This window comes from Pectinophora gossypiella, chromosome 8 (genome assembly GCF_024362695.1).
Source record: "Pectinophora gossypiella chromosome 8, ilPecGoss1.1, whole genome shotgun sequence".
NCBI classification, from domain to species: Eukaryota; Metazoa; Arthropoda; class Insecta; order Lepidoptera; family Gelechiidae; genus Pectinophora; species Pectinophora gossypiella.
In genome coordinates, this window is record NC_065411.1 from 12,356,689 (window position 1) to 12,382,196 (window position 25,508).

The 25,508-nt window shown below is 37.3% G+C and overlaps 1 protein-coding gene across 3 annotated transcripts; it reads left to right on the forward strand.

Annotated features, from left to right (window-relative positions):
• The first annotated feature begins 1,354 nt into the window (after positions 1 to 1,354).
• LOC126368650 (protein CLEC16A homolog) lies at positions 1,355 to 24,197 on the forward strand. 3 transcript variants are annotated; one of them, XM_050012734.1, is made up of 17 exons: positions 1,355 to 1,826; positions 2,201 to 2,340; positions 5,555 to 5,703; positions 6,469 to 6,611; positions 7,217 to 7,303; positions 8,089 to 9,152; positions 9,512 to 9,733; positions 10,201 to 10,387; positions 10,950 to 11,076; positions 11,884 to 12,022; positions 13,051 to 13,211; positions 13,814 to 13,972; positions 14,888 to 15,029; positions 15,513 to 15,615; positions 16,601 to 16,727; positions 17,318 to 17,361; positions 21,379 to 24,197. In XM_050012734.1, exons 1-16 carry the CDS (start codon positions 1,624 to 1,626, stop codon positions 17,318 to 17,320), a joined length of 3,156 nt encoding a protein of 1,051 aa, XP_049868691.1. In that variant the 5' UTR covers positions 1,355 to 1,623; the 3' UTR covers positions 17,321 to 17,361; positions 21,379 to 24,197. The 3 variants fall into 3 exon arrangements, with proteins under 3 accessions (XP_049868691.1, XP_049868688.1, XP_049868689.1); XM_050012731.1 differs by lacking the exon at positions 17,318 to 17,361; XM_050012732.1 differs by lacking the exon at positions 17,318 to 17,361 and having other exon boundaries at positions 8,107 to 9,152.
• Positions 24,198 to 25,508: the final 1,311 nt, after the last annotated feature.

Here is a 25,508-nt window from a genome sequence, read left to right on the forward strand (position 1 = left end):
TATACAGGGTGTTAGTGACATCGTAACGAATACTCAGGGGGATGATTCAGACCATGATTCTGAGTTAATATCAGGTGGAATTTTTCGTCGCAAAATTCATGGTTTTTTTTTTAGATTTTTTTAATTATTTTCAATTCTATACTTTTGCGATGGAAAATTCCACTTGATATTAACTCAGAATAATCAGCTGAATCATCCCCCTCAGTATTCGTTACGATGTCACTTACACCCCGCACAAGTACACATACGGTAGCCATACAAGTAGGTATGGGTGTTAGTGACACCGTAACGAATACTGAGGGGGATGGTTCAGACCATGATTCTGAGTTGATATCAAGTGGAATTTTCAGTCTGAATATTCATGAAAATTTTTGTTTTTTTTTTTAAATTATTTTTAGTTCCATACTTTTGCGAAGGAAAATTCCACTTGATATCATCTCAGAATCATGGCATCAATCACCCCTCAAAGTTTTCGTTACGATGTCACTAACACCCTGTATTATGTACATAACGTCTATGTACCTACGTCACACTGCCGGACACCAGAGACATATTATTTCATTAAATTTTAAACTCCAAATTACAACGACAATTTGGTGTTATTTGCGTAAATAATATAAATCTGCAAAATATTTCTAATCACAAACTCCGCAATGCACATCGAATTAAAGTTATAAATTACAATGATAAATTAATGATGACAATACTTCAAATTGGTTTAACTGAAACTTACCCTGTTTCTACATTGAAACCTATAAAAAGTAGCGATTTAATCATAATACTTGAGTAGGTACATAATTACAATAATGTAGAGTGAGTGTTAGCACCTATTTACACTTACTCTCACCTAACTGGAAGATTTACATAGCTAGCACTTCGCGAGCACAGTGCTACTAGTAGTTAGCGCCTATAACTTGTATAGAAGCAATTACGATAAATTGCATTATTATGCAGGTAATGATTACTACTGATTTAGTAACACAGAATTAGGCACGTGCACGTAATGCAGTTTGATAAGGCGAGCTTTTGGAGCGAGCTCGATTTACCTACCCCACCCGATGGGGCAGTTAAATAAAGTTTATTTAAAGCATGTTAGGGATTAAGGAAGCGCACGCGGACTGTATGTCTCGCTAGCACGCACGGGGTAAGACAGGATGGTGTGGAGTGTTCGGGCTGTGATTACCACAGACCAAGTAGGGATGCTACGCAGGGACAACCACCTGGGCGTCTTAATGTATCAACATTTTTGAAAAATAAATATTTTTATTTTGGCATGAACCGCCGAAGGGAGGAATGGAACGAAACGCCTTAGTGACAAACGTCAAACCAGCAACATCAAAACGCAACTGTCAAAATTACATTAGTGAAACACGTTCAAGAGTCTATCAAAATAAAGAAAATCTCTCGATAAAATCAAATTAAAGACAAAGTTAGTGTTCAATTTAGTAAAGAACAAAGATTCTAATGTGTAGACGTGCGGAATAAATCAAGTGTTGCCTTGACTGTGGGGGAAAACATGTGAACTAGGATAGGAATGACGTACTTTGACCAACATAAACTATTGTAAACGCGTGGAAATGTGCTGTTTTTCTTGATAATCAGTGAATTTTTTAAAGTGTCGTCATGTTTCGGAGTAGAAGTTGGTTTGGGGGCGGTTGGGGGCGGCCCAAGAATCCGCATTCGTTGGAAAGACTGAAGTATTTACATAACATCCTGTGCAAAAACACAACAGTGTCTGAAAGCAATCGCGGTACACTGGTAGAGTCTCTAAGATGTATAGCTGAGATCCTCATATGGGGAGACCAGAATGATAGCTCAGTGTTTGAGTAAGTTATTTATTTTATTAGCAGATTATTACCAGACTAAAAGTGCTAATTTCTGTTTCTACCTCACTTGACCTTGTCAATGCTAATAAAATTACGAGGACGTCGTTTCCCATACTAAACACGATTATTTATACCTATTATGAATGTGAATTGAATATTATGAATACTCAGTCTACAAATTATAAAATAATAGAATACAAAATTGCACACTCGAAACACACTACACACTTGAAATAGATCCAAATTTTCTTTTTCTTTTTTTACTTGACTTGCTTCCAGCCAACTATAACACCGTTATACATTATTTTCAAACACTTCACATACTTATTTAAAACATTTGTATGACCTTCTATAGAATCTTTTAATATTTCCAGTTTCTTCCTCGAAAAGAACATGCTGTCATACTTCTTGAAGATAATGCGTCAAAAGTGTGGAGGGTCCTCCTATGTCTGTGTACAGCTGCTGCAAACCCTCAACATATTGTTTGAGAACATCCGCAATGAAACCTCATTGTGTAAGTTATTTTTATTCTTGCTTCATATTCATCATCAATGTCATATCCCTTTTCCACAGGCTCCGCTTACCTAACTTGAAGGGAACTCGCAAAGGGAAAACCAGCCCGATACATGTTAGGTCAAATACCTGAGAAACAAATTGCTCGGGTATGTGGGTTTTCTCACAATATTTCCTTCACCGTTGAGCATGTGATTCTTGCTTCTTACTATTTTAATATAATAATTTACTATACAAATGTATAGTATATCGGCAGTGAATATATAATAGTTATTATAATTATAATAAATTTACAACCAAAATAATTATTATACAATTTAGGGGGGTTATAAAGCCCACATTGAAGCAATTCATATAATGAAGTAATATTGCTATTTGACATTGCACACTTAGTTTTATATGCGTATTACCTGGGAAAGCAATATCTGCATTATAACAGCTATTATATTCAATTTATACCAAAATTGCTATCAGCTTCGCCACCAAAGATGATTGATATCTCGCGATTTCTAGAACTTGTTCCTGGCCAATGACAAGAGGCTTGTCCCACTATTATATGGGACTTTAAGATAGCTGGCGAGGAGTGGTTGTTTATACTATGTATAGTAACACATCAGTAGTGTGTGAGGTACACCTCTGCCTACCCCTTCGAGGATACAGGCGTTATGCTGTTATGTTGGAAGAACCCAAATAGACTAAAAGGTTCTAAAAATGTTAAATTTGTTAAGTATGACAAAGTTAACAATTTCAGTCCTCTTGTAATATTATATCCTTTTATTGGAACTTTATAACATTAATTTTCTGTTTTCATTTCTAAAAATAAGTTTAGAAATGATAACATAGCCTAGCTAGCAGTACAACAACAGAACTAGGTAACCTAGGTGACCTAATTATAAGTCATTACTCATTTAATTATCAAACAGTTATAAATTATAATATCTTAATTACTACAGTACATAGATATTAGTAAATGGATATAATAATTTAAAATCCATAAAGTTAGTAAATATATTAGTAACATTCGTACTGAGATAAACAAACATGCATTTTTCATAAAGTACCTATCATATACAGGGTGTTAGTGACTTCGTAACGAAAAGTTTGAGGGATGATTAAGGCCATGATTATAAGTAATCAAGTGAAATTTTCCATCTCAAAAGCATAGAATTAAAAATAATTAAAAAAAAAAAAAACAAAAAAACATGTTTCCGTCGGAAAATTCCACTCAGAATCATGGTCTGAATCATCTCCCTCAGTATTCGTTACGATGTCACTAACACCCTGTATGATTTGTTCAATAAATAATACTTGACAAACATTACATTATTAATTGACAACCATTAGAGATATGCAATTACCTAGATAAGTAAGTTTATTATTTGAGAGCAATACAATATTTATGTAGGTATTATACAAAAGTCGAGCTGTGGTAGCCTAACCCAATGATTGTCGAATTTGTTTTCGAATTTATGATTGGATCATAAGATAATCACTTGCTCAGAAGTGAAGGTAAACATCGTGAGGAAACCCAAATTCCCGAAAAATGCATTTTCGGAGGTATGTTACCTAACCTGTATTGGGCTGGTTTTCCCTTCGCGGGTTAGAAGATCAGACAGGCAGTCGGCTCTGTAAAAAACCGGACCTGTCAAATTTTCAGGTAAGGTAAGCGGACCCTGTGAAAAACGGGATAATACTAGTTGATGACTAATACAATAGTCGAAAAAATTCGGACTTATCAATAACTTCAAATCTAATCTTCAAATAATGTGTGCATGTGATAAATATTATAATACCTGCATAGTAAAGATAGCTGTTGTATAGTTTACATAAGTGCCCAAAAACGACACTCTTACTTTTTTATAATCTATCCCCAAACACTGATAGTGTTATGATTTGTATGTAAACCGATTGTAAAATTGGACTGATCGAGATCTGGCTGGGCAGATCATGATGTACTGCATTTCGTGATATGGCCAATTATTTCATAATGTGCCCGATATAAAGTTGGGCAAATCGTCAAACGTTATGATTTAGTCGATATGGCGGATTACATTAGACAGGCAAATCACGAAATGCCGGCACATCATGATCTGCCCAGGTATAATTCGATCGGCCCTGTTTTACGATCGGCCGACGACATATAAATCTATTGTTATATAAATAAATAAATAAATAAAAATGGTTCAGGCAATATGAGAGAATCTACTAACCTTATTTCTGGTACCACAAACATTGACCTTGTAGTTCATATCTTATCTAGAGTATAAATGGAATAACAGGTCTTATTTAAATGTCAGGTTATCATATCTTTTGTTGTATGACCAAGTTTTTAAATAGATCACTGTCCTAAAACCGGCGACACCTTTACAAAGTTTGACCCAATATGTATAAAAGGAATTCATGATCACTAGAGAACACTTATAGAAAAATATTTTTATTTTTAATTTTTTTTTCTTCTATTCAAACGTTTGATTGATTGCCTGTTTGTTGATTGCCAGCAGTAGGATGTATAGAGGCTATTTACGTTATGTATGTCTTCTACACTACTGTCACTTATTGCTTACTCCACCTTTAACTAATAAAGAGAAAGTAGACATTACCTACCTTATAAGTATTCTGCATTAATCATAAGATCACACCTAATTCTTGGTGTAGGCAAAAACCAGAGAACTCCACTTAATACTATCCTGGCATATGACTTTCGTTTCTTCCACTAGGTACTTTCTTCATCCTTTATATCATGCAAGTAACTCACTCTACAATACCGATTGCATAATTCTTAACTTTTATATCTAATTGAAGCCAAAAACAGCCGATCAAGTCTCGACTCGCGTACCTTTCCGGTTCCGTGTAAGCTGTGACTTTGCCGTTGAAAAACTATTGTCTCCATACATCGACATAGGTCGTGATTAGTTTACCAACTGCAAATAAGTTTGTAATCGCAAATGGTCATATGATTGTATTGCGTTGATTTACAAGCTACACTTCTGTACAGCTTCAAGGGACCGCAGACATAAGTTTTAGATGTTAATTTTAACTTGATATCTCCACGATTTACCTAGAAAAACTGTCTTCACAGAGAGACGGAGACAGACGGATGGTCAACTAAGTGATCTTATAAGGGTTCTGTTTTTCCTTTTGACATTCGGAACCCCAAAAACGTCAATATTTCTAGTATCTATAAACACTTTTATAACCACCATCTTGGCTTGCAGACTACCTCCTGAGCAACAACCACGTCAACTCGATAATCGTGCACAAGTTTGACTTCTCCGATGAAGAAGTGATGGCGTACTACATATCCTTCCTGAAGACGCTCAGCCTGAAGCTCAATAACCACACCATACACTTCTTTTACAATGAGGTAAGGTAATATCTTAAGCGCGTCGTGTAACCGTAACATGTAACCAGCATATCGCGCGCGGTGCGATATGTGAACCAATAGAATTCGTTTATTCATCGAGTAGCCCACGACCTGTGGGCTAAGATCACCACAGAATGGTCTCTTAATAGAGACAGACGCCGGCGTAGCAGACCGAGGCGGAGATGCCGCGACGACTTGGATGCTTTTCTGAAAAGCTGCCCGGAGGAAGCACTGGAGACAGAGTCCTGGAAGAAATGGAGGGAGGCCTTTGCCCCGCCGGGACACTTTAGGCTAGTTAAGATAAGAAGCTATTTTAGCTTTGAAGGATCCAGTAGTTGGTTCACCTCTCGTGTGGGTTGTGAGATCAATGATCGACCTCAACCCTGGTGTCAGGGTTACTGGTGAGCCGCCTAAGCGCCCTGACATGGGTTATCTTACGACTATATACACTTAAGTAAATAGTAGCCAGGACCGACTGATTAACGTGCCCTCCTATCTGACTTTCGGACAATTGGGTGATCAGCCTGCTATGTCCTTGTCAAAGCAGGACTCAAAAAGTTATTTTTTGATATGTTCCGCCCGGGATTCGAACCCAGGACCTCCGGATCGTGAGCCCAACGCCTAACCACTGGACCGCGGAGGCGTATTCCTCTTTCTGATTATCTTTTTCATTTGCATTTTTTATTCACACCTGATGGTGAGGTATGTTTTCTTCGTGTTTTTTTCTGATTACTCTGTAAATGACTCATCTTCTCTGTCACTCAGCATACAAAGGACTTTCCGCTTTACACGGAGGCCATCAAGTTCTTCAACCACTCGGAGTCAATGGTGCGCATTGCCGTGCGCACTCTTACACTGAACGTGTACAGAGTGCAGGATGCCAGCATGCTGCGGTTCATAAGAGACAGGTAATTTCATCGAATTATGTCATTTGTATAATACCAAACCAATAGGCTAATAGACGCCAGTTCAAACCCCGACACTGAACTTCACCAAGGAGTTATTAATTTATCTTCATTACAGTTTTCACTAACACAGTTGGCTCGACCATTATAGACGGCGATACGGCTCACCACCTGTCCCGTTGGTCTAACAGAAAGCTTGTTGAGATGTGGGTACATACTTATTTGTACTCCATCGGGCTGTAGTCGTGAGCTAAATGCTAAATAAATAACCTAGACAAATGATATAATTTTGCTAAACGTCGGAATGAGGTAATGTGGAATTTGAATGAAGTGGTCAGAATAATACTGGTGTTCATCAATCTAAATCTGAACCATTCGGTGTGGTCAGCAGAATTGATATCATGTGGTTTCCAAGATTTGTGCCGGTTAATGACAATAGGCTCGACCCCTATTACATGGGACTTAAACATAACTGGCGAGGATTGGGTGTTTGTATACACCCCTGTTTATCCCTTCAGGGATACAGTCGTAAAGCTATGTTATGTTGTTGTTGTAATTGTTGGTAATTCTTAGTAGTCTCTGTTGACTTATTTGTTTTCAATTCACAGAACTGCTGCTCCTTACTTCAGCAACCTTGTGTGGTTCATTGGAAAACATATATTGGAACTGGACGCGTGTGTTAGAAACGACGCTGAGTATGTATTTATAAACAATTACAATTGTTGCTAGACAGATAATTTTTCATTTTATTATTGTTATTTACATTAAGTATACTTTTGTTATATGAATTGGTTACTAATGAGTGCCGGCCTCTCATAATCAACTAGATGGAGGAATGGAATAAGTATTTTCCAATTTTGCTGCTTAATCCTATTTCTTTGATTTTGGTAAGCAATTGTCCTGTTAAAGTTATCCCACACAGTAACGCATCGCAACGTAGATCCGTAAGATATATACTACTCGTGTTTGCGCTCTAACAAGGTGAGACTGAAAGATGTAGTATAGCCTGGTGTGAGATACCAAAAATGGACTATTCTGACACTGTCCTATCCACCATTCTAAGATACCGTAAAAGGTTAAATAATTAAATAAAATAGGCTCGCGTTTAACCACAATCTCACCTGATGATTAGTGGCGATGTGGTCTAGGGTGGATCAGGCTTACCTAGCAAATGCCTATTCACTCTAGCCTTGAAGAATCCCAGATTATAACGAGTTAGAAAAACAGACGACAGCAGACAGTTCCAGTCCTTTGCCATTTGCATCAAAAAAGAAGAGGCAAAACGTTATTGCGGATTGGACGTATAGTTGAGCATATGAACCTCCATCAGTTGACCAGTAAAGACCTGCGCTCATTAGAGTTTTAACTTTCTTTGATTTTTCTTAATTTGACTTTATTTTTTATGATCTTTCGATTTCTGTCTAAAGCAACATTACATAAAATTTCATCACATTTTTTCATTCCATAATGTCTCTGATAGTAACCTTACCCTTTCAAGCCACCAATCGCAACAGAAGCTGGACGATCTAGTCGCAGAACATCTAGACCATCTCCACTATATAAACGATATTCTTTGTCTGAACATTCCTGATTTAAACGACGTATTGACTGAGCATCTACTGCACAAACTGCTGGTGCCTTTGTACATTTACTCTCTTACATCAGAGACCAGACCAAACACATCGCCTTACAACAAAGAACAGATACAGAGCATAGAAGTGATCACACGGAATCTAGAAGCTATCCTAAAAGGGAAGAGTTCAGAATCTCCCTTCTCAAGGCAAATGGTTGAGTCAGATGAGGAAACGAAGCCGTCCGTCTCGTGTGTAGTTGCTCTATTCCTCCTATCACAAGTATTTCTGATAATAACTCATGGACCAATTGTCCATGCTCTGGCCTGGATCATACTTCAGTCTGACGTCACTGTATTCGAAGACGGAGCCACGAAGATACTAGAAATGTACATTAGTAACGCAAAGTCCAATGTTAAGTTGGAGTTTTCCAAGCCCCAACTCAGTCTCGAGAAGGCTCTAGAAAGTTCTTCGGGACATGATAGAGATTATACAACTCCAGAGTACACTGGACCAAAAACGTTCGGATATGACTTAGACAATACTGATCAGTCCAGTTGTGATTTAGATCCGGAACTAGTTTCTACTTCTCTACCCTCAACATCCCATATTAGTGAGTCTTCAAGCATTGCGAACGATTCCACAGAAGACCTAGTAACTCAAATACATTCAGTGAAAGCGTCAGTAAAGGAAAACATGCCGGATTCGCCGTTACCAGATTCTGGCATTGAATCAAGTTCGTCGAAGATCTCCGAATCAAATATCACTGACGAAGAGAAACAGAAGTTGCTGAGTGCGAGTTCGAGCGCGTCCACTAAGAAGATTACGTTAGAGAATATTCTAGAAAGGCAAAGTAGAGAAATAGAGAAGAGACCGTTTTTGAAGACAATACTTGACTCCCTGGATTGTAATGAAAATGACTATAAGGCTCTTTTCGCCCTGTGTCTGCTCTTTGCACTAATAAATAACAAAGGTAAGCACATAACATTGCCAAATATTTCTTGACTTTGAATTCGATGTATTAGAAATTCGGGCTTACTTAATTTTGTATAGAAGTTTGATGTTTAATACTAAATTAACCTGTTTTTCTCTATCCTTTCCTTCGCTTGCCTGGGTTCATAGTCGGTAAGACACTTTTTCTTTTTATCGCATGCGAAGTCAACTCAAATCCCATTTTTTTACATTCATGGATTGAAGAAATTAGCATGATTGGAAAGTGCAATTTTCTTTATGAGTTACGAAAAGTTTTCACAAGTGCTGCTTGCAAAATTGAACTAATTTTGAATTACTATTTGGCTGACATCCTTGAGACTTACCTAAACTGTTTTGTAGGTGTAAACACGGAACTTCTGGACACGCTTCTATGTCCAGAGCCAGAGGAGATTGCGAATTCATTTAGTACTATTTCAACTACTGATGGTGCTAGTCGTCAAGATGAAGCAGGGAAAGATCCAGGAGCATCAAATACCCCAGTTCCGAAGAAACCCATGCAGAGTTTTAACGCCCTGCTGATACATAAGCTACTGGCTATCACCAATCTAGCTTGTAAACCAAGTAAGTTGATTAATCTTAACTAATAAATTATAAATGTAAAATTAACTGTCTCTCTATATGTATGTTACCTTTAACATCTAATCTGCTGGTCCAATATGGATCAAAATTTTCATTTTGATAGATCTAAGGACGAATTTAAAATGCCTAAATACCGTCAAAAGAACGTCATTATAGAAATAGTCTATGTCAAAAGACCTTATTGATAGATACTGTTGATGATCTAAACCAAAATGTTACAGTTATTGGTGAAAAGTATCTAAAAACATGAATATAGTGTTAAGGGGGCTTAAAAAGGCTACATTGAAGCAATTCATCTAAAAAAGCATTTGCTATTTGACATTTGTTTGCATTGCGCACTTACTTTTATATGTGCAAATGTCAAATGGTAATATTGCTTATTTATATGAATTGCATCGATGTGGCCTTTTTAACCCCCAAGTTCATACTTATAGTCAAATATGTTCCAGCATCAAAAGTCCGGCTGGTGACCCTGGAGCTGAGCGTGACGCTGGTGAGGATAGCGATGCAGGGCGCGAGCGGCGTGGCGGGCGCGCGGCACGTGGCCGGCTGCGACGCGCTGCGCACGCGCGCCGCCGCGCTCGCCAGGAACCTCTACAAGTGCGACGACATCTTCCTCGACATGTTCGAGGACGAGTAAGTTTTGAGTATCTGTATGTACGGCTTTGGTTAGATCTCACGTCAAAAGTCAATACGAGTTTTTATGAATTTTGTACGAAGATAGAAGATCATGACGTCATCAATAAACGTGGTCGGTCGTTGAACTCTTTGTTACATACTACCTAATTCTTTATAAAAAAAAATAAGAAGTCGAAATCTTCTCTCATGTGGATTGTGAGTTTCGACCTTATCAAGCCTTCCGTTAGGGTTACTACTGAGCCGACAAATGTCCCTGACATGGCTCATGTAACGACTACATTCTTACTTTTGTTAACCGGGACCGAATGCTTAACGTGCCCTCCGGAAGACGGATCATCTTACTTTCGGACAATCCGGTGATCAGCCAACAAATGAAATAAAAATTAAATTGTTTGTTGATTCGGTTTCTTTTTCAATATTTGTTTTTATAATAGCCATAAAGTCGTTATATGAGCTATGTAAGAGCCATTGACGGTTCAATAATGACCTTGACACCAGACCTGACCTGACACACGATAGGAAAAGAAGGAAAGTGGTATTGTACTTCTTGATTTCCCAGGTATTGCGAGATGAGCAAACGTCCTCTGAATGTGGAATGGCTCTGCATGGACGCGGCGATACTGTTGCCGCCGACACGGACGCCGATGTCTGGGATCGCCTTCGCTAAACGACTGCCCAGTGGAGAGGTACCTTATTTCTTTAATCATTTATTGTAGGCACGCGGACCCGGGTCACTTTGGTCCTGTGGGTCACCGGGTTGCTTCTCAAACGGGAACCCCAGTACTGGACTTGCACTAATAAGTTATTCATTTATCTTAAGTGCATTTGAACACAGTTGGCCTGCCCATTATAGAGACCGATACGGCTCACTACCTAACAGACAGTTGGACATTTGGACAGTTGGACATATATATATAATAGGCGGTTCACTACCTAATAGACAGTTGGTCTAACAGAAACCTCGATGTGGCTGATGGATTTACTTCTGACTACCCCAATTGGGATGTAGTCGTGAGCTTATGTTATATATGCGGCCCTGGATTCTTAGTCTTGCCCGATCGCAATACCGCCTACTGGGTTAAATTGTGAATCTAAATCAAACAGAGATGAGTATCAAAATCGTTCCAAGACATTTTTACATTAACGAACAGTAATTGTTTATTTATTGGTGGAAATTTTCTGTTGTCATGTAGCTACTTAAATTGTATACATTTTGTGTTATTTTGCTGTAAATTTCCCTAAAAATAAATAAATAAATTATTATTGATTACACTGAAAATACGTTAGATTAAATACGCAATGTTCTTAAAAAATAAACATTTAGTGTACCTATAGTATTGAAATTTGAATCGAAATACACTTACTGTATTTGTTTGCCATCAAAGTGGAATAGATAGGTCAAAAATAAATGTAAAATTTTGTGTTTTGTAGAGTTTAGTGTTTTTCCCGATAATACATATTTTACATATTATCTTTTCTCATTATTCCTGCAGATGGAAAGAGCCCGCCGCGCAATAAGAACATTCTTCCTAGTCAGGGACCTGTATTTGAAAGTGGCTGGTAAACCTGAAACCCAGCTGCCCTTAGCAAATCCCGCGCCCTTCGTGCAGGTTGGAGATGTACTAGACCTTAGTAAGTATTTAATTAATTACCTACTCTATAGCTATTTATAAAGTGAATTAGTTTCTTTTCATCGTAGGCAATGTCCTTTCAATATGAAAATATTTGCATTATTTGATGTTTTAAAATCTTACTGTTTTTTTTTCTTCTTCTTTGTTTTTTGCTTGATTTTTGTGTGTGCAGTTTTGCAAAATAAACTTTTCTCTCTCTCTCTCTCTAAAAAGAAATAATATTCAAAAAAGTATCTATTTTCTTTAAAATATTTTTTAGCAAAGAGGTTTTATGCTTGTTCAGACTTTTGGCACTGGTTGAAATAAGTGAAAAAATAGTTACAAAACACCTTAAAAAATAAAAAGAAAAATAAAAAAAGTTATTTTAATGGTATCCAGAAATATTTTTTGGATTAAGAACGGCCAGTTTGATTATAAAATTCGAATAAAGACTTACAAATTGTTTTAATCACATATTGCAATAAACTTGGCTTACGATATGCTATTGCCTTTGCCCATCCTAAAATTTAATAAATATAACTGTCAAATTTGTCAGTAAAAGATTAGGCTTTTTGGCGGGAGACGGGAACGGGACAGTTGCTTTCTTCATTGAATAATCAAAATAATTAGGTAATACGAAGTGGTGTTTTGTGGTTAATGATCGCATTAAGTTAGTCGGAAGACATTCGCGAGTGTTATTATATTGGAGTATTCAATAAACAAAGTGTATCTGCCTATTTTCGCTTCGTGTCAGGAAGCCGCTTCATAACTCAAAAGTTTATGCGGACTTTTGAGTTAATTCGTTCGGGGTTCGGAGTAGGAGTCTACTCCGAGGGTGGGGGCTTAGGTTTCATCATCATCACCTTTCATCATTTCATTAATCATCAAGAAAAAAAATACGTCAGACATGGCTGTATGGGCATAGTTCCCTTTGCCTTACCCTTCGGGGAAAACCAAAACAAAAAAAAAAAAAAATGTCAGTAAAATGGCGCGAATTGAAGTGCGATTGTTTATTAATCTTTTTCAATAAAAATATTGTTTATTTTATAGATGATTCAGACCTGATATCCTGTGATATCATTCAGAAGGACGGGACATGGCACCACAGGTTTCTAGCGGTGGACAATATACAGATAATTTTAGTGGAACCTGACAAACAACGGCTAGGCTGGGGCGTCGCTAAACTTGTTGGCAGTCTACAGGATTTGGAGGTAACTAATTAATTATATTATTTCTATATCAGTCAGTGGGGATTTTAAAATTTTTTGGTTTAATAAAAGAGCAACCTCTTTTGAGTTTCGTTTTTAACACTTATTTGTTACTTCAGTGTATCATTGCTTTAAATATTTGTTAAATAAAATTACAGCTTGTTGTCCTGTGACAAGCAATAGTCTACATACCCATTCCCAATAAGATGTATATTTGATTTATTATACGTTTGATGAGTTTTCTTTCATTTGGCTCCTGTGGTAAATGCTTTCGACGTATACGCGATAAATAATCGCTAACTTCGACCGATAAGAGCGCATAAAACTTAGTGGATAGAATTCGCTGGTCTAATGGCCGGAATCTGACATCGCCATATAGTTTTAGCTTGGAGGATATTAACACGTTCACCGTATACGAACCACATACGATGCAATAAATTTGAAACTCATACGTGCATGTCCCATATGTGGGGCATATTTTTTTGCCATAGTGTGTATACATTGCAATGTTTTTATCGAAAAATGACATTGCACGTGAGGGGTCGATATCTAATTTTCAGGTGCACTGTGAAAATGTGGTAATACATTTTTTTTACTACTACCAGATCCAAGGCGACAAGGACGACCCACGGTGCCTGCACCTGACGATCCACAAGCCGCGCGTCGGCGCCAGCGGCGCGCTGCCGCGGACCGTGCTCTTGCGCGCCAAATTCAAATTCGATGATCACATCCGCAGTATGGCCGCTAAGCAGCGGCTTACAAAGGTAGACTTTTCAATTCATACTGTACAGTCATGAGCAATATCATGTACCCACTATAGAACCCAGTCTTATTTACATTTTTGAGATTTAACAAGACTTACAGTTCAATTTGTCGAAGAAGTTAATGTGACGTGGTACTTAAGTGTACATAGGAACGATCGTGAGCGTACATATTGGGAAGAATTTTTGTTCAAACGCTTTATTGTACTCACAAACACATAACAAGTTTGTTGTTTCTAAAAGTGGGCAAACGCGGCCTTATTGCTAAAAGCGATCTCTTCTAGACATTCCTCGATAGAGTAATTCTAAAGGATTTTATTTTAAAGCACTCGCTTGTGTTTAGGGAAACTCACAAAGCTAAAGTTTAATTCTTACCACAGACGCGCGTACTGTCGTCCTGTCTATGGGTTTAAAAGTTTAAATCCCATCCATGTCATACTTTTAAAGAGATAAATATCTATCTATATCTCTTTGTGTGTAATTTTCTCATAAATTAAGACAGAAAGAGAGAAGAGAAGAGAGAGGTAGTGAGGATCCTTATTACACACAGATCAAAGGTTAAGAAGGAATGAGATATCGTCGTGGATTAAATAACGAATATGTCTGAATTGGGATCTCTAAAGCATAGAACACTTCGCTGATAATTAGGATAAGGGTAGTTCTCTATATCAAAAATAAAATGATAAAAATGTGCTTAATAAAGACAGGTCTAGGAGTCATGAAAATTGTCTAATATGCCACTGTAACTACATTTACACAACTAATCCAGGGTCCTTAAAAGCCCACATAGAAGCAATTCAACTAAAAAAACAGTATTGCAATTTGACATTTGCGCATAGAAAAGTAAGTGCGCATTGTCAACAAATAATTAGACATTGATTCCTGTATCACGAATAATACGATAATATTTTATGCCAGGGCCGCACGAAATCCCGCCAAAAGAAGATGCAGCAAATAGGTCGACTTCTAGAAGTATCAGGCATGGCCGCTCCGTCCCTGGCGCCGAGACATCGACCCTTGTTCACGCGCCCCGGTCTCTCTGCGATACGACGCTCCACAGGTAAGAATTTTGGGGAGGACTCATTGATGTCAGTCTTTTTACAGGGTGTTAGTGACATCGTAACGAAAACTTTGAGGGAATATCAAGTGGAATTTTCCATCTTTTTACATAACGTAAGCTTTACAAAAGGAACAGAGGTTCCCAAACTAGACGGAGCCTCAATCAATGAATTATTTGATTTTATATAGTTTTATAGAAGAAGTAATTTATGATACGAAACGTAATTGAAGATCAGAAACGTAAGAAACGGTGTGGCCATCATAAATAAAAAACTACCACATGGTAGTAAAATGATCACTGATTTAAAAACACCCGTACAGGTCCATGTTATATGTTCCTATGCCTATGTAACACCCCATTATACTACATGGAATGCAATAAATAATTGAGATTTGAATTGAAAAACTCATTATAACTGATCGACTGGCATAGGTGGCGTATTGAGCATTATCCTTTATATACAAATATAAATGCTGATGTCAGGCGCGGATGGTGACGACATGGACCGTCGCTTGCGCCGACCGAGCTCGCACATGCTGAAGGACGGCATCGTCGTCTACCGGGAGAGGACCACCAGTCGAGAGAGGTTAGTTCCAATATTTCAATCATTGGGTAGTTTCCTACGTCAAAGATAAATTATGAAATTCTGATTACTAAATAAAGAGGCTGTGTCAATATGATGAACAATTGGGTAGTTTTTCTAGGTCAAAGATAATAAATTCTGTCTTTAGTCTAAAGACTAGTACGGTCACGAGCATTAATATGTATACACTTCGGTACCAAGTCACATTAACTTTTTTGACAAATTGAACTGTCAGTCTCATTAAATGTCAAATATGTTAGTGCAAAAGAGTCCTAAAGTGGGTACATTATATGGCTCATGACTGTACTACTTAATAATACAATTCTGATTAAGTAGTTAGTACTACTTATTAGTTGCTAACTAGTCAAATCACTTACTTTTTACTAAACGTCAAAACACAGAACTACTATCGAATTTGTATGAAAAAGCACACTGTGACGTCATAGAACAACGTGATGAAATGCCGGACTTATTATTATGTTTTTCTTGATTAAAAGTCATAAATGAATTAAATTGAAATAAGAAAATGTTTTTCATTAGTTTTAGATCTGTCTTTATTTAGTAATCAGAATTTCGTAATTAATCTTGAACCTAGTACGTAGTATTTATTTTGTTAGAATGCACTAACCCGCTATTATTATACTTGTACAAAATTTTCCTGTACCCAAAGGTTGCCTGGAAGAAATTGCTGCATGAGCAATAAGGCCGCCTGTTGTGCTTTTCTGTATATGTTGTCCTTATCTCTGTATTTTGTGTCCATTGTGCTCAATAAAGTATTTTATCTATCTATCTATCTAGTACGGTTACGAGCATTAATATGTATACACTTTGGTACCATGTCACATTAACTTTTTTGACAAATTGAACAGTAAGTCTCACTAAATGTCAAATATGTTAGTGCGACAGAGTCCTAAAGTCCATAATGTACCCACATTATGTTGCTTATGACTGTACACGACCCAATTGTAATATCTGTTAACTCCTACAGCAGTGTATCTAGAAGCAGCAGTACTCACGGCTCGCGTGAGGGCTCACCGCGCGCCCGCTCCGAAGACATCCCTCTAGAAGACATCAAACGCACTGCCCCCGTGCCTAAACCCGTTGTTACTATGCAGGTATGTTTTATTGTTTGTCCGGGTAAGTAGTTAATCTCTTAATATCTAGAACAAGTCACGTCAAAAAATCTTGTTTTTCTATTTGAAAATAGGTTTATGTTTGGCCTATATTAAACTTACCTATTTCGATATTCGCTAACGGACAACTCAGTGGTACGCAGCGTCCTCGCCCATTTAGTTTCATACATTACAGATTAAAGAGATTGAAACGATTGCAACTTAGCTAACTCCATTTATTTAGCAGTAGCTTTAGAAGATGCAGCTGTTTTGTAAAGAACGTCTAGGGCCCGGTGCCAAGAGTTTTCTAGCAGCTACTTTTCCTGGGCTACCAGATTGTGAGAAGCTGCAGCAGTTTTAGGCGGATGAGACGTTATACAAAAAAATATATAAATAAAAATTTACGATTCAAAGTGTATAGCATCACGCCTGTACCCCCGAAGGGGTAGGCAGAGGTGTATAATATATACACCCATCTCTCGCCAGCCATGGCGAAACGCTCGCCCCTATTTTACCAACAATAAATTATTGAGTTTGAGTTATCATATCACTATCCGCAATGTGGGGTGAAGGGAATTTATTTTATTTTTTAGTAACGGCCCGTACACTAAGTACCATCGCATGTTACTGGACTGAGGTATGAAGTGTTCCATTACGCTGCTCGGCTATATTAATGTTACATGCGTACAGTCGGTGCACTAACATAAGTAGGCATACAGTATTATTACGTCTTATATAACATACTATCGTGGCGGACCCAACTAGTTGGCCAGATAGTTCCGTCCACATGCAACAGATGGCGCCACATTCAATAATGCCGTCCTGAAACGCGATATCGAAGTTTACACAGCGAGACGCATATATAATTCATTAGGGCATTAACAAATAATAAAGCTCTAAATTTTTGTGTGTTTAAAAAAACATATAGATACTCTGTGGATGTCATTTTTACACTTTTTATATATCAAATAATATGTGTAAAATATGTCTAATACACTTCTCATCAAAAAAATCGAAACACCTTGCAAGTTTACGTTTTGTCAGGATTATCAGAAAAATGTGTACATTTAGGAATAAATGTTAAATGTCGTTTAATAGTGAGTAATATGAGCTTATCAAATCTTAATGTTAATGTTCTAAATTTAAATGAATTTTTCATAGGTTTCGTATTTTGTTAAATGAGTCATTTTTATTCCGTATGGAGTATAAAGGAAATGGATAAAACAACACACGTAAATGAAAAAAAAGCTAAAAAACGTTTATTTAATAACTTGTATTCCCTCCCCGAGCTCTAATTACTGCTTCTATACGGTTCTTCATCGATCGGATGAGAGTCACGATCACATGCTGTGGTATATTGTCCCATTCCTCTTGGATTGCATCTTGCAGCTGGCTAAGTGTTTCTGGGGCAGGATCTCTTGCTCGAATTCGTCTCTTTAATTCATCCCACAGATGTTCAATGGGATTCATGTCCGGGCTTCTTGCTGGCCATTCCATAATAGAGATATCGACTTCGTTAAGATAATCTCGTACGACGCCCGCGGTGTGAGCCCTAGCATTGTCGTGCATGAATATGAAGCCGTTGCCAATAAAATGTGCATAGGGCATCACATGTGGCTCGAGACACTCTTCGACGTACCGATGACAGTTTAGTGCAGGCAGACGTGGCCCAGACACGAAAGCAAGCTCTGTCTTACCGTCGGCGCTGATTCCTCCCCAAACCGTCCACGAACCGCCACCATAGCTGACCTTTTCTTCAATGCAGCATTGTGCATAGCGTTCTCCGTCTCTTCTGTAGACCTTGTTCCTTCCGTCGTTACCATACAGCATAATTTTACACTCATCAGAAAAGAGAACTTTGCTCCACTGTAGGTATGACCAATTTAGGTGCTCACGTGCAAAGTTAAGGCGCGCTCTTCGATGGTCTGCAGTTAATTTCGGCCCATTTGCTGGCTTATGCGGTACCAGTCCACGATCCTTCAACCTTCTTCTAATTGTAGAGTCACTTACAGCCACCCTTCGTACAACACGAAGCCGCTGCTGCAGTTGAAAAGCGTTAAGGCATCGATTTCTTAAAGAAGTTGTTTCAATAAATCGATCATCTCGCTCAGAAGTGACCCGATTCCTGCCAGATCCTGAACGGCGCGTGAACAAACCAGTCTCCCGATAACGTTTATAGACTCTATGAACAGATGACAGGCTTAGATGCGGTCTTGCAGCCACAACACGCTGACTAAGGCCAGAATCCAGCAATGCCACAACTTGGGCGGCTTCTGTGGGCGAAGTATCCATACGTTTTAGAAAAAAAACCTTTTTTCAGACGTCCCAAAGTCACAGTATTGAAATAAAAAACAAAAAGTTTAAGGATAGGCGCCAATTTTTAGTTTTTAAACGCTAAATGTACTCCAACCCTAAACACACATTTGTCTCAAAACAGTGATTCATTTCGTTTATAAGATAAACAAATGAAATTCTAATTTTGAATTTAGAATTTTCGCTTATTACTGTAATGGCCAAACTGCCAGCTATACATTTATGTATTTTTTTTCATCGTATGAATTCATTTTTGTGTTAAATTCGGACAGAAACAATGAAAACGGAAGTGTTTCGATTTTTTTGATGAGAAGTGTATGTTATTTTTGGAGCTTTATGTAATTTTTAAATATTAGTTTGGCCCTATAAATATTGTAATTGCCCCGGTTCCTGCAGACACATCCTAATTTTACTTTAAGTTATACCCGTCATTTTCTTATCCGCCGAAAAGGAAAGGGACGGATGATTGACAGCTCTTAATTTTACGAAGAATGAGTAAATTAATGAATAACCCAGGCGAATCAAAATGGTATCTCGCTGGTATGCAAACCGTTTGACGCTGTGCTGTCTGTTGACAGAATTATGTTTAATTCTGTCGCGTTACTGGCCAATGTAAAATTTTTAGACGGTTGTTTTAGATTTGTGCTTAAAATTGACGTGTGTTCCATAAATTTTATGCTTGTCGATTCGCGGGACGGGTCCCTTTCCTTTTCGGCGGATAAGAAAATGACAGATATAACTATAATAAAATTTGATAGTGTTTACAGGAATTAGCACCAATGTGTACATATGATTATACATATTAATACATTGTCAGGACAAATGGTTGCTTATGCTAGGGCACTGACAGTACTCACGCCTGCAACCTTTATTAGCATAGGAGTCACAACAAGAGCCATTTGCATATACATCTATCATGTAAAGCTTGAAGTCATCTTTTAATCGACTACGTCGCAATGCCCAATAACGCTTAACAAGTTAAAGAGGACCTGTCATTAATTTAAGAAAATACAGTCTCCGTGCTTCGGAAGGCACGTTAAGCCGTTGGTCCCGGCTGCATTAGCAGTCGTTAATAACCATCAATCCGCACTGGGCCCGCGTGATGGTTTAAGGCCCGATCTCCCTATCCATCCATAGGGAAGGCCGGAAGGGAAGGATGATGATGATGATGATGATGACAGTCTCCATGGCAATATGAAAAGAAAAAAAATGTCAGAACAAAAAAAAAGATAAAGCGTCGGCTTCATGTCGTATACATCAAGCATATAACAATTATATTACCTTAATCATGTTGCTTTAAGCTTTCAACAATTTTACTAAATTCATTTACTAAAGTCATTCGGCTATAGACGTGGTGGCCTGCTATCGTCGGCCGTCGGCTACCATACCATTACTGTTATCGTTCACCTGCTTAGTGGTCTTACTAACAACAAGAAACTCAACAATAAAATACTAATATTAAGCTACTGTGTCCAAAAATGCCTTCCGGGGTCTCAACTAGGTAATGCAATCCTGATCTCGCGAGATCTCGTCAATTTTTTCGGGATCAATCCCGAAGCCTAATATGACGAGATCCCATTCGATATTGAAGGGATTGGGCGAATCTCCTTGCGTTATACTTTTTGTTTTGATTATGATGATTTCCAAAGAAAACTTAATTATTTAGTAATATTGAAGAATAAACGTTTTGGTTTTCTTTTAAAAATATTTTGTTTTAATCAACCTCACTATCACAAACATGCTATTTTCATCGGTTTCAGCCATCCTTACTTTACATTATTTTATGAACTAGACGAGATCCCGAAAATGTCGGGATCTCGCGGGATTGATATTTCCAATCCCGCGGGATCTCGAATTTGCAATCTCGAGTCGGGATTGCATTCCCTAGTCTCAACCTCTATCTGTTTTATACCATATTTTGTAAATTTCTCCGTTTTTTAAACCGCGATAAAACCTCTCACTATCTCAATAGCTATAAAGGGCTGTGTCCCATCAGGATGTTGGATCTTTCAAATGGCCCTACCTTAGTAATTATTTGATAGAATTGGATTTTGAAATAACTTCGACCCAAACTAGTTTAACGTAAAATACATAATATTTATTCATACAAAGGAAAAAAATCCAAAACGTCTGTCTCGGACGAAACTTAAATCCGCAGCTATTGTCAAGCAAGGACAAGTGTGTTAACCATAACACCACCGCGTCCTCATTCTTTCCATTCGTTTTCGATCCATATTATCATTAAGCCTACACTGGTGCCATCTATCCGAAATATTGAGTATTTCTTGGCAATAACCTCGCGCCAATTACCCTTGTTTTATTTTTCTTTATTTTCCTCCAGTGTCAGCCAAGCACATCAGCGGTCCAGAAGGCGAGCTCAGAAGAAACATCGTTCATATCGGGCGAGCCGCGGCCGCGTCGGAAAGGCATCGTCGAGACCATTTGATATTAGACCCCCGCTCACGAGCTTCACAGATAACCTTGCAGTAAGATAATAACTAGTTTTTATGACATAATATTGCGTCACTAATTGCAGTGAAGGGATAATTAAAGCACATAATAACGGGTTCTTACCGCGTTTAAATGGAGATATGAGACTCCCGATATTTCGAGACTGTAGTGAAGGTCTACTCCATGAACCAGGCAGATAGGTTGACCGCAGCCAATTTGACGTAGGTATTCTTAGATGACTAAAATTGCGATTCCAAAGAACTCGGCAGGACGACAATGACACAACATAAGCTCACGACTATATCGCGATTGGGGTAGGCAGAAGTACATCCATCACAAAGTGAACTAAGTACCTACCCACGCCTCACCGTGATTTCTGTTAGATCAACTTCATAAATGGTGAGCCGTATTGCCGTCTATAATGGTCGAGCCAACTGTGTTATTGAAAACTACAGATAAATTAATGCAAGTCCGGTACTGGTGTTCGATCTAGCGCTCTTCGTTTGAGTGACTTAAAACAGTGGGTTAGGATGACAAACACGACAGTGAGCAGTATTGATTTGTATGCCGACTGCCGTGTACCGTTGTTCGGAATTGTACTTAAACAGGCTTCAATGAGCCATAGTATTATATATCAGTGAGGATTGGCTGTCCCAGTTCCACATACAAGACCTGAGTTGTTTTAGAATTGATTTTATTAAGACTTATCAAACAGTTTTTATACTTATCCTGCTGCTGATTTTAGGACAGTATCAATTTTAAAGTAACTTATATTTAAAGACCTTTTTACTATACATAGGGCACATAGTAAATTGAGTTTTTCTATGTGAAGTGTCATGTTTCTTGAAAAATAAAAAGTGTGGATACCTTATTATGTAATTAGAGACGCAATGTTTTAATCTGTATCGAAATCATGACGCGTTTGACGTGTATTTTAATATATTCAGATTTAAGGTTTTAAAGATTCCGCCATGTCGTTGCTCTGGCATAAGAAATAAGGATTTTAAATGTTATAACTGGATTTAAAGTAATTGTCTTTCGAATTAATTTTATTACTTCATACATAATGACCATTTCTCATTAATAGTATTATCAAAATGTATGTTTCCAATAAATATCAGGTTAATTTAATCGGAATCTCAATGATAAAACATGACAGGATTGTAAGAATAAAGTTACGAAGATGTAATTTGATGGCTATGGATTGTGCCAAGTTATAGTATGTGTGCATTTGTTGGTTACACGTCAATGTTTGCTAATCGCTTGATAGATTATCCGTGAGGGTCTATATTGGTGTTGATTAGCAATAAAATAACAATTAAGTAGTAACCATGTCGACAAAGCTATTTGGTATCGATACCACAGTTTGACTACCTAAAGCAGAGCCAATTTAACAAAGAAGCCGGCATGGAAAATTTATCCTTATAACTGCGGTACTTATAATATCAATTTACCCTGGCAAAAAAAAACAACGGCACTTTGTTTTAATGTCAAATGATGGCATAACAGAAAACAAACTGTATCAGCATCAGGGGGTCTAATAAGGCTACATCGAATGAATTCATCTAAAAATAAATATAAATTCAATTATTTTTTTAATAAAGTAAAATATTTATTAAGTCAAAAACAATTTGCACGATAAATTTACAGGAATTACTGCACTCAATTTCAATTTGACATTCGTGAATAAAAGGTAAGTGCGCAATGTCGACAAAATGTCGAATAGCAATATTGTTTTTTTAGATCAATTGCTTCATTGTGGCTTTTTGAACCCCTCAGTTCTCTTGTAGCCTAGTCGACAATATTTTTCTAGTTTCCAAAATTTTGTATCGATAACAAAAAAACAACGCACAAACGTGTCCCAATATCTATTGATATATACAAAAAATAGACTAAAAAGAATAAATTTCTTGGTTTTAAGATCTCAGATTATAATATTAAATCAATGAATGTGAAAAATCTCAGAGCAACACGGGCCTCCGTCATGTACCTAGCGAATGACCGTAACAAAATGCGAAACTAATTCCAATTTACATGTATTTCGGTTGTAATATTCGGTATCCTACAGGATATGGACATTCGCTAGATACAGACATGACGCCGTCACATTCGATTAAACCTTGACCGTGTAAGTGAGGCTTCTTGAGACTTCGTTGAGGCTTGCCCAGAGGGATGCTAAAGGCTGTATAGATAGAAGAAATGTCAATGTATGAATGTAAAAGCTATAAGTATAGATAGAAAAGTTCGCTTGATATTCTCTGATGGACGAGTGAGTATTTATAATTATATAAAAGCTTGTCAATTGCAAGAAGAAGTGGGAAAAGTGAAAGAATATATTTACTAACCATTTGACTATGTCCATATCATTTGGAAGTAATTAATTAAGGGTAGTATTAATAAACTAATCTCAGCTGAGACTGCCCTTAAGATCATGCTGCCCTGTTTTTATATAAGAACGGTCACTTTGACATGATCTTGAGGGCAGTCTCGAAGCTGAGATTAGTTTATGTCCTACCTTTAATCCACATATTAGCATGGAATTAACAATAATAAATATAGAAAACAATATAGATAAATAAAGATCGGCAACCACCCCCCCCCCCCCCCGCGCCAATTCGTATCGGGTGCATACCTCACCCCCTTCTGGATCTCATTTAGTCTTAAATGGCTGTAAGCTGGTAGCGAGTAAGGGGAACTCGGACTGTATCTCGCCCGGACGGTGCGAATGAGATTTTTGTAAGGAGTGGACGGGGCGATGGGGGGAGTCTCGCCAGGAAGAGTGGAAAAATAATATAATAGCAATCAATAAATACAATACTATTTTATGTTTGTATTAAAGTTGTCTTTCCACGCAGTGATTTAAAATATTCATAAGTATAATAGGTACTTCTTGTCACCTCATAAAATACCAAGCTATTTGAAATGACAGAGTATGTATAATGAAATGTATGTATTTTTGTAATGTGAACGAAATGGATCTCTTATAACGTCCGTGTTATTATGTTATGTTAGGAAGATTTATGGGTCTTAATGACACTCGAGAAATAAAAAAGGTAAGTCGCTATGACTGTCTGCGCTAGCTCAATGATAATTCTGTTTTCAAATTAACAATATCAAATAGTAAAATACGTACATGCATAAACTAACTCGTGGATGACCGCAGGCGGGCGCAGTGTCAGGTCCATGCAAGGTCGATGCGTCAGCGCAGCAGAGCGTCGCGCCCGCGGCGACGTGTGCGCAGAGTAGGTTCAAGTTTTGTGATGTCCTATGATTTTGACAAAATTTTAGACTTGCCAGCGCAGACTGAATATACGTAGATAGAAATTTATACTTTGTTTTGTATTAAACTTATGTATATACCTACTAATAATAATATTAATGAAACTATCAAATTTTATAGTATGAATTTACTTTGTGATTAGGTTTTCTTTGGTACTATAATTCGTCGATTGGAAGCACAACTGAGTCTATTTTAAAACTAAACATTATATGACCGAAATTACTACACTTTATTCCCATCCATCCCACCAGATTTTATAGTTATATCAATTATATGTGTCAAACGTAATCTATAATCATTTTTACATAATATTTCCACACACTGTAGTAATTAAAAGAAATAATGTATTTTTCCTAAAATTGACGATAGTAGGTCACTTTATTTTGTTGTGATTTATTTTAAGGTTTGCAATAATTTTATGTAAATAAAATATTTGATTTATGTGTAAAAGAGTATTGTAGAGTTGAAATGGAATATATCACATGTTACATTTATTATTATTCGTTTTATTCATTGAGTCACTTCATCACTACATAGCATAAAACAAAGTCGCTTTTTCTATCTCTATGTAGGTACGCTTAAATCTTTAAAACTACGCAACCGATTTTGATGCGGCTTTTTTTAATAGGTAAAGTGATTCAAGAGGAAGGTTTATATGTATAATAACATCCATTAAATAATGGAGAAATACTGTTATTTTTGAGGTTTTTAATTGGATGTAAATATTTTTTCCCTCAGCA

Bases quoted from the DNA above. Each gene is read 5' to 3' on its own strand.
- LOC126368650 (XM_050012731.1), top strand. From the start codon at position 1,624: ATGTTTCGGAGTAGAAGTTGGTTTGGGGGCGGTTGGGGGCGGCCCAAG. The intron at 1,827-2,200 runs GTAAGTTATTTA...TAATATTTCCAG, and splicing joins AATGATAGCTCAGTGTTTGA to TTTCTTCCTCGAAAAGAACA. The intron at 2,341-5,554 runs GTAAGTTATTTT...CTTGGCTTGCAG, and splicing joins CCGCAATGAAACCTCATTGT to ACTACCTCCTGAGCAACAAC.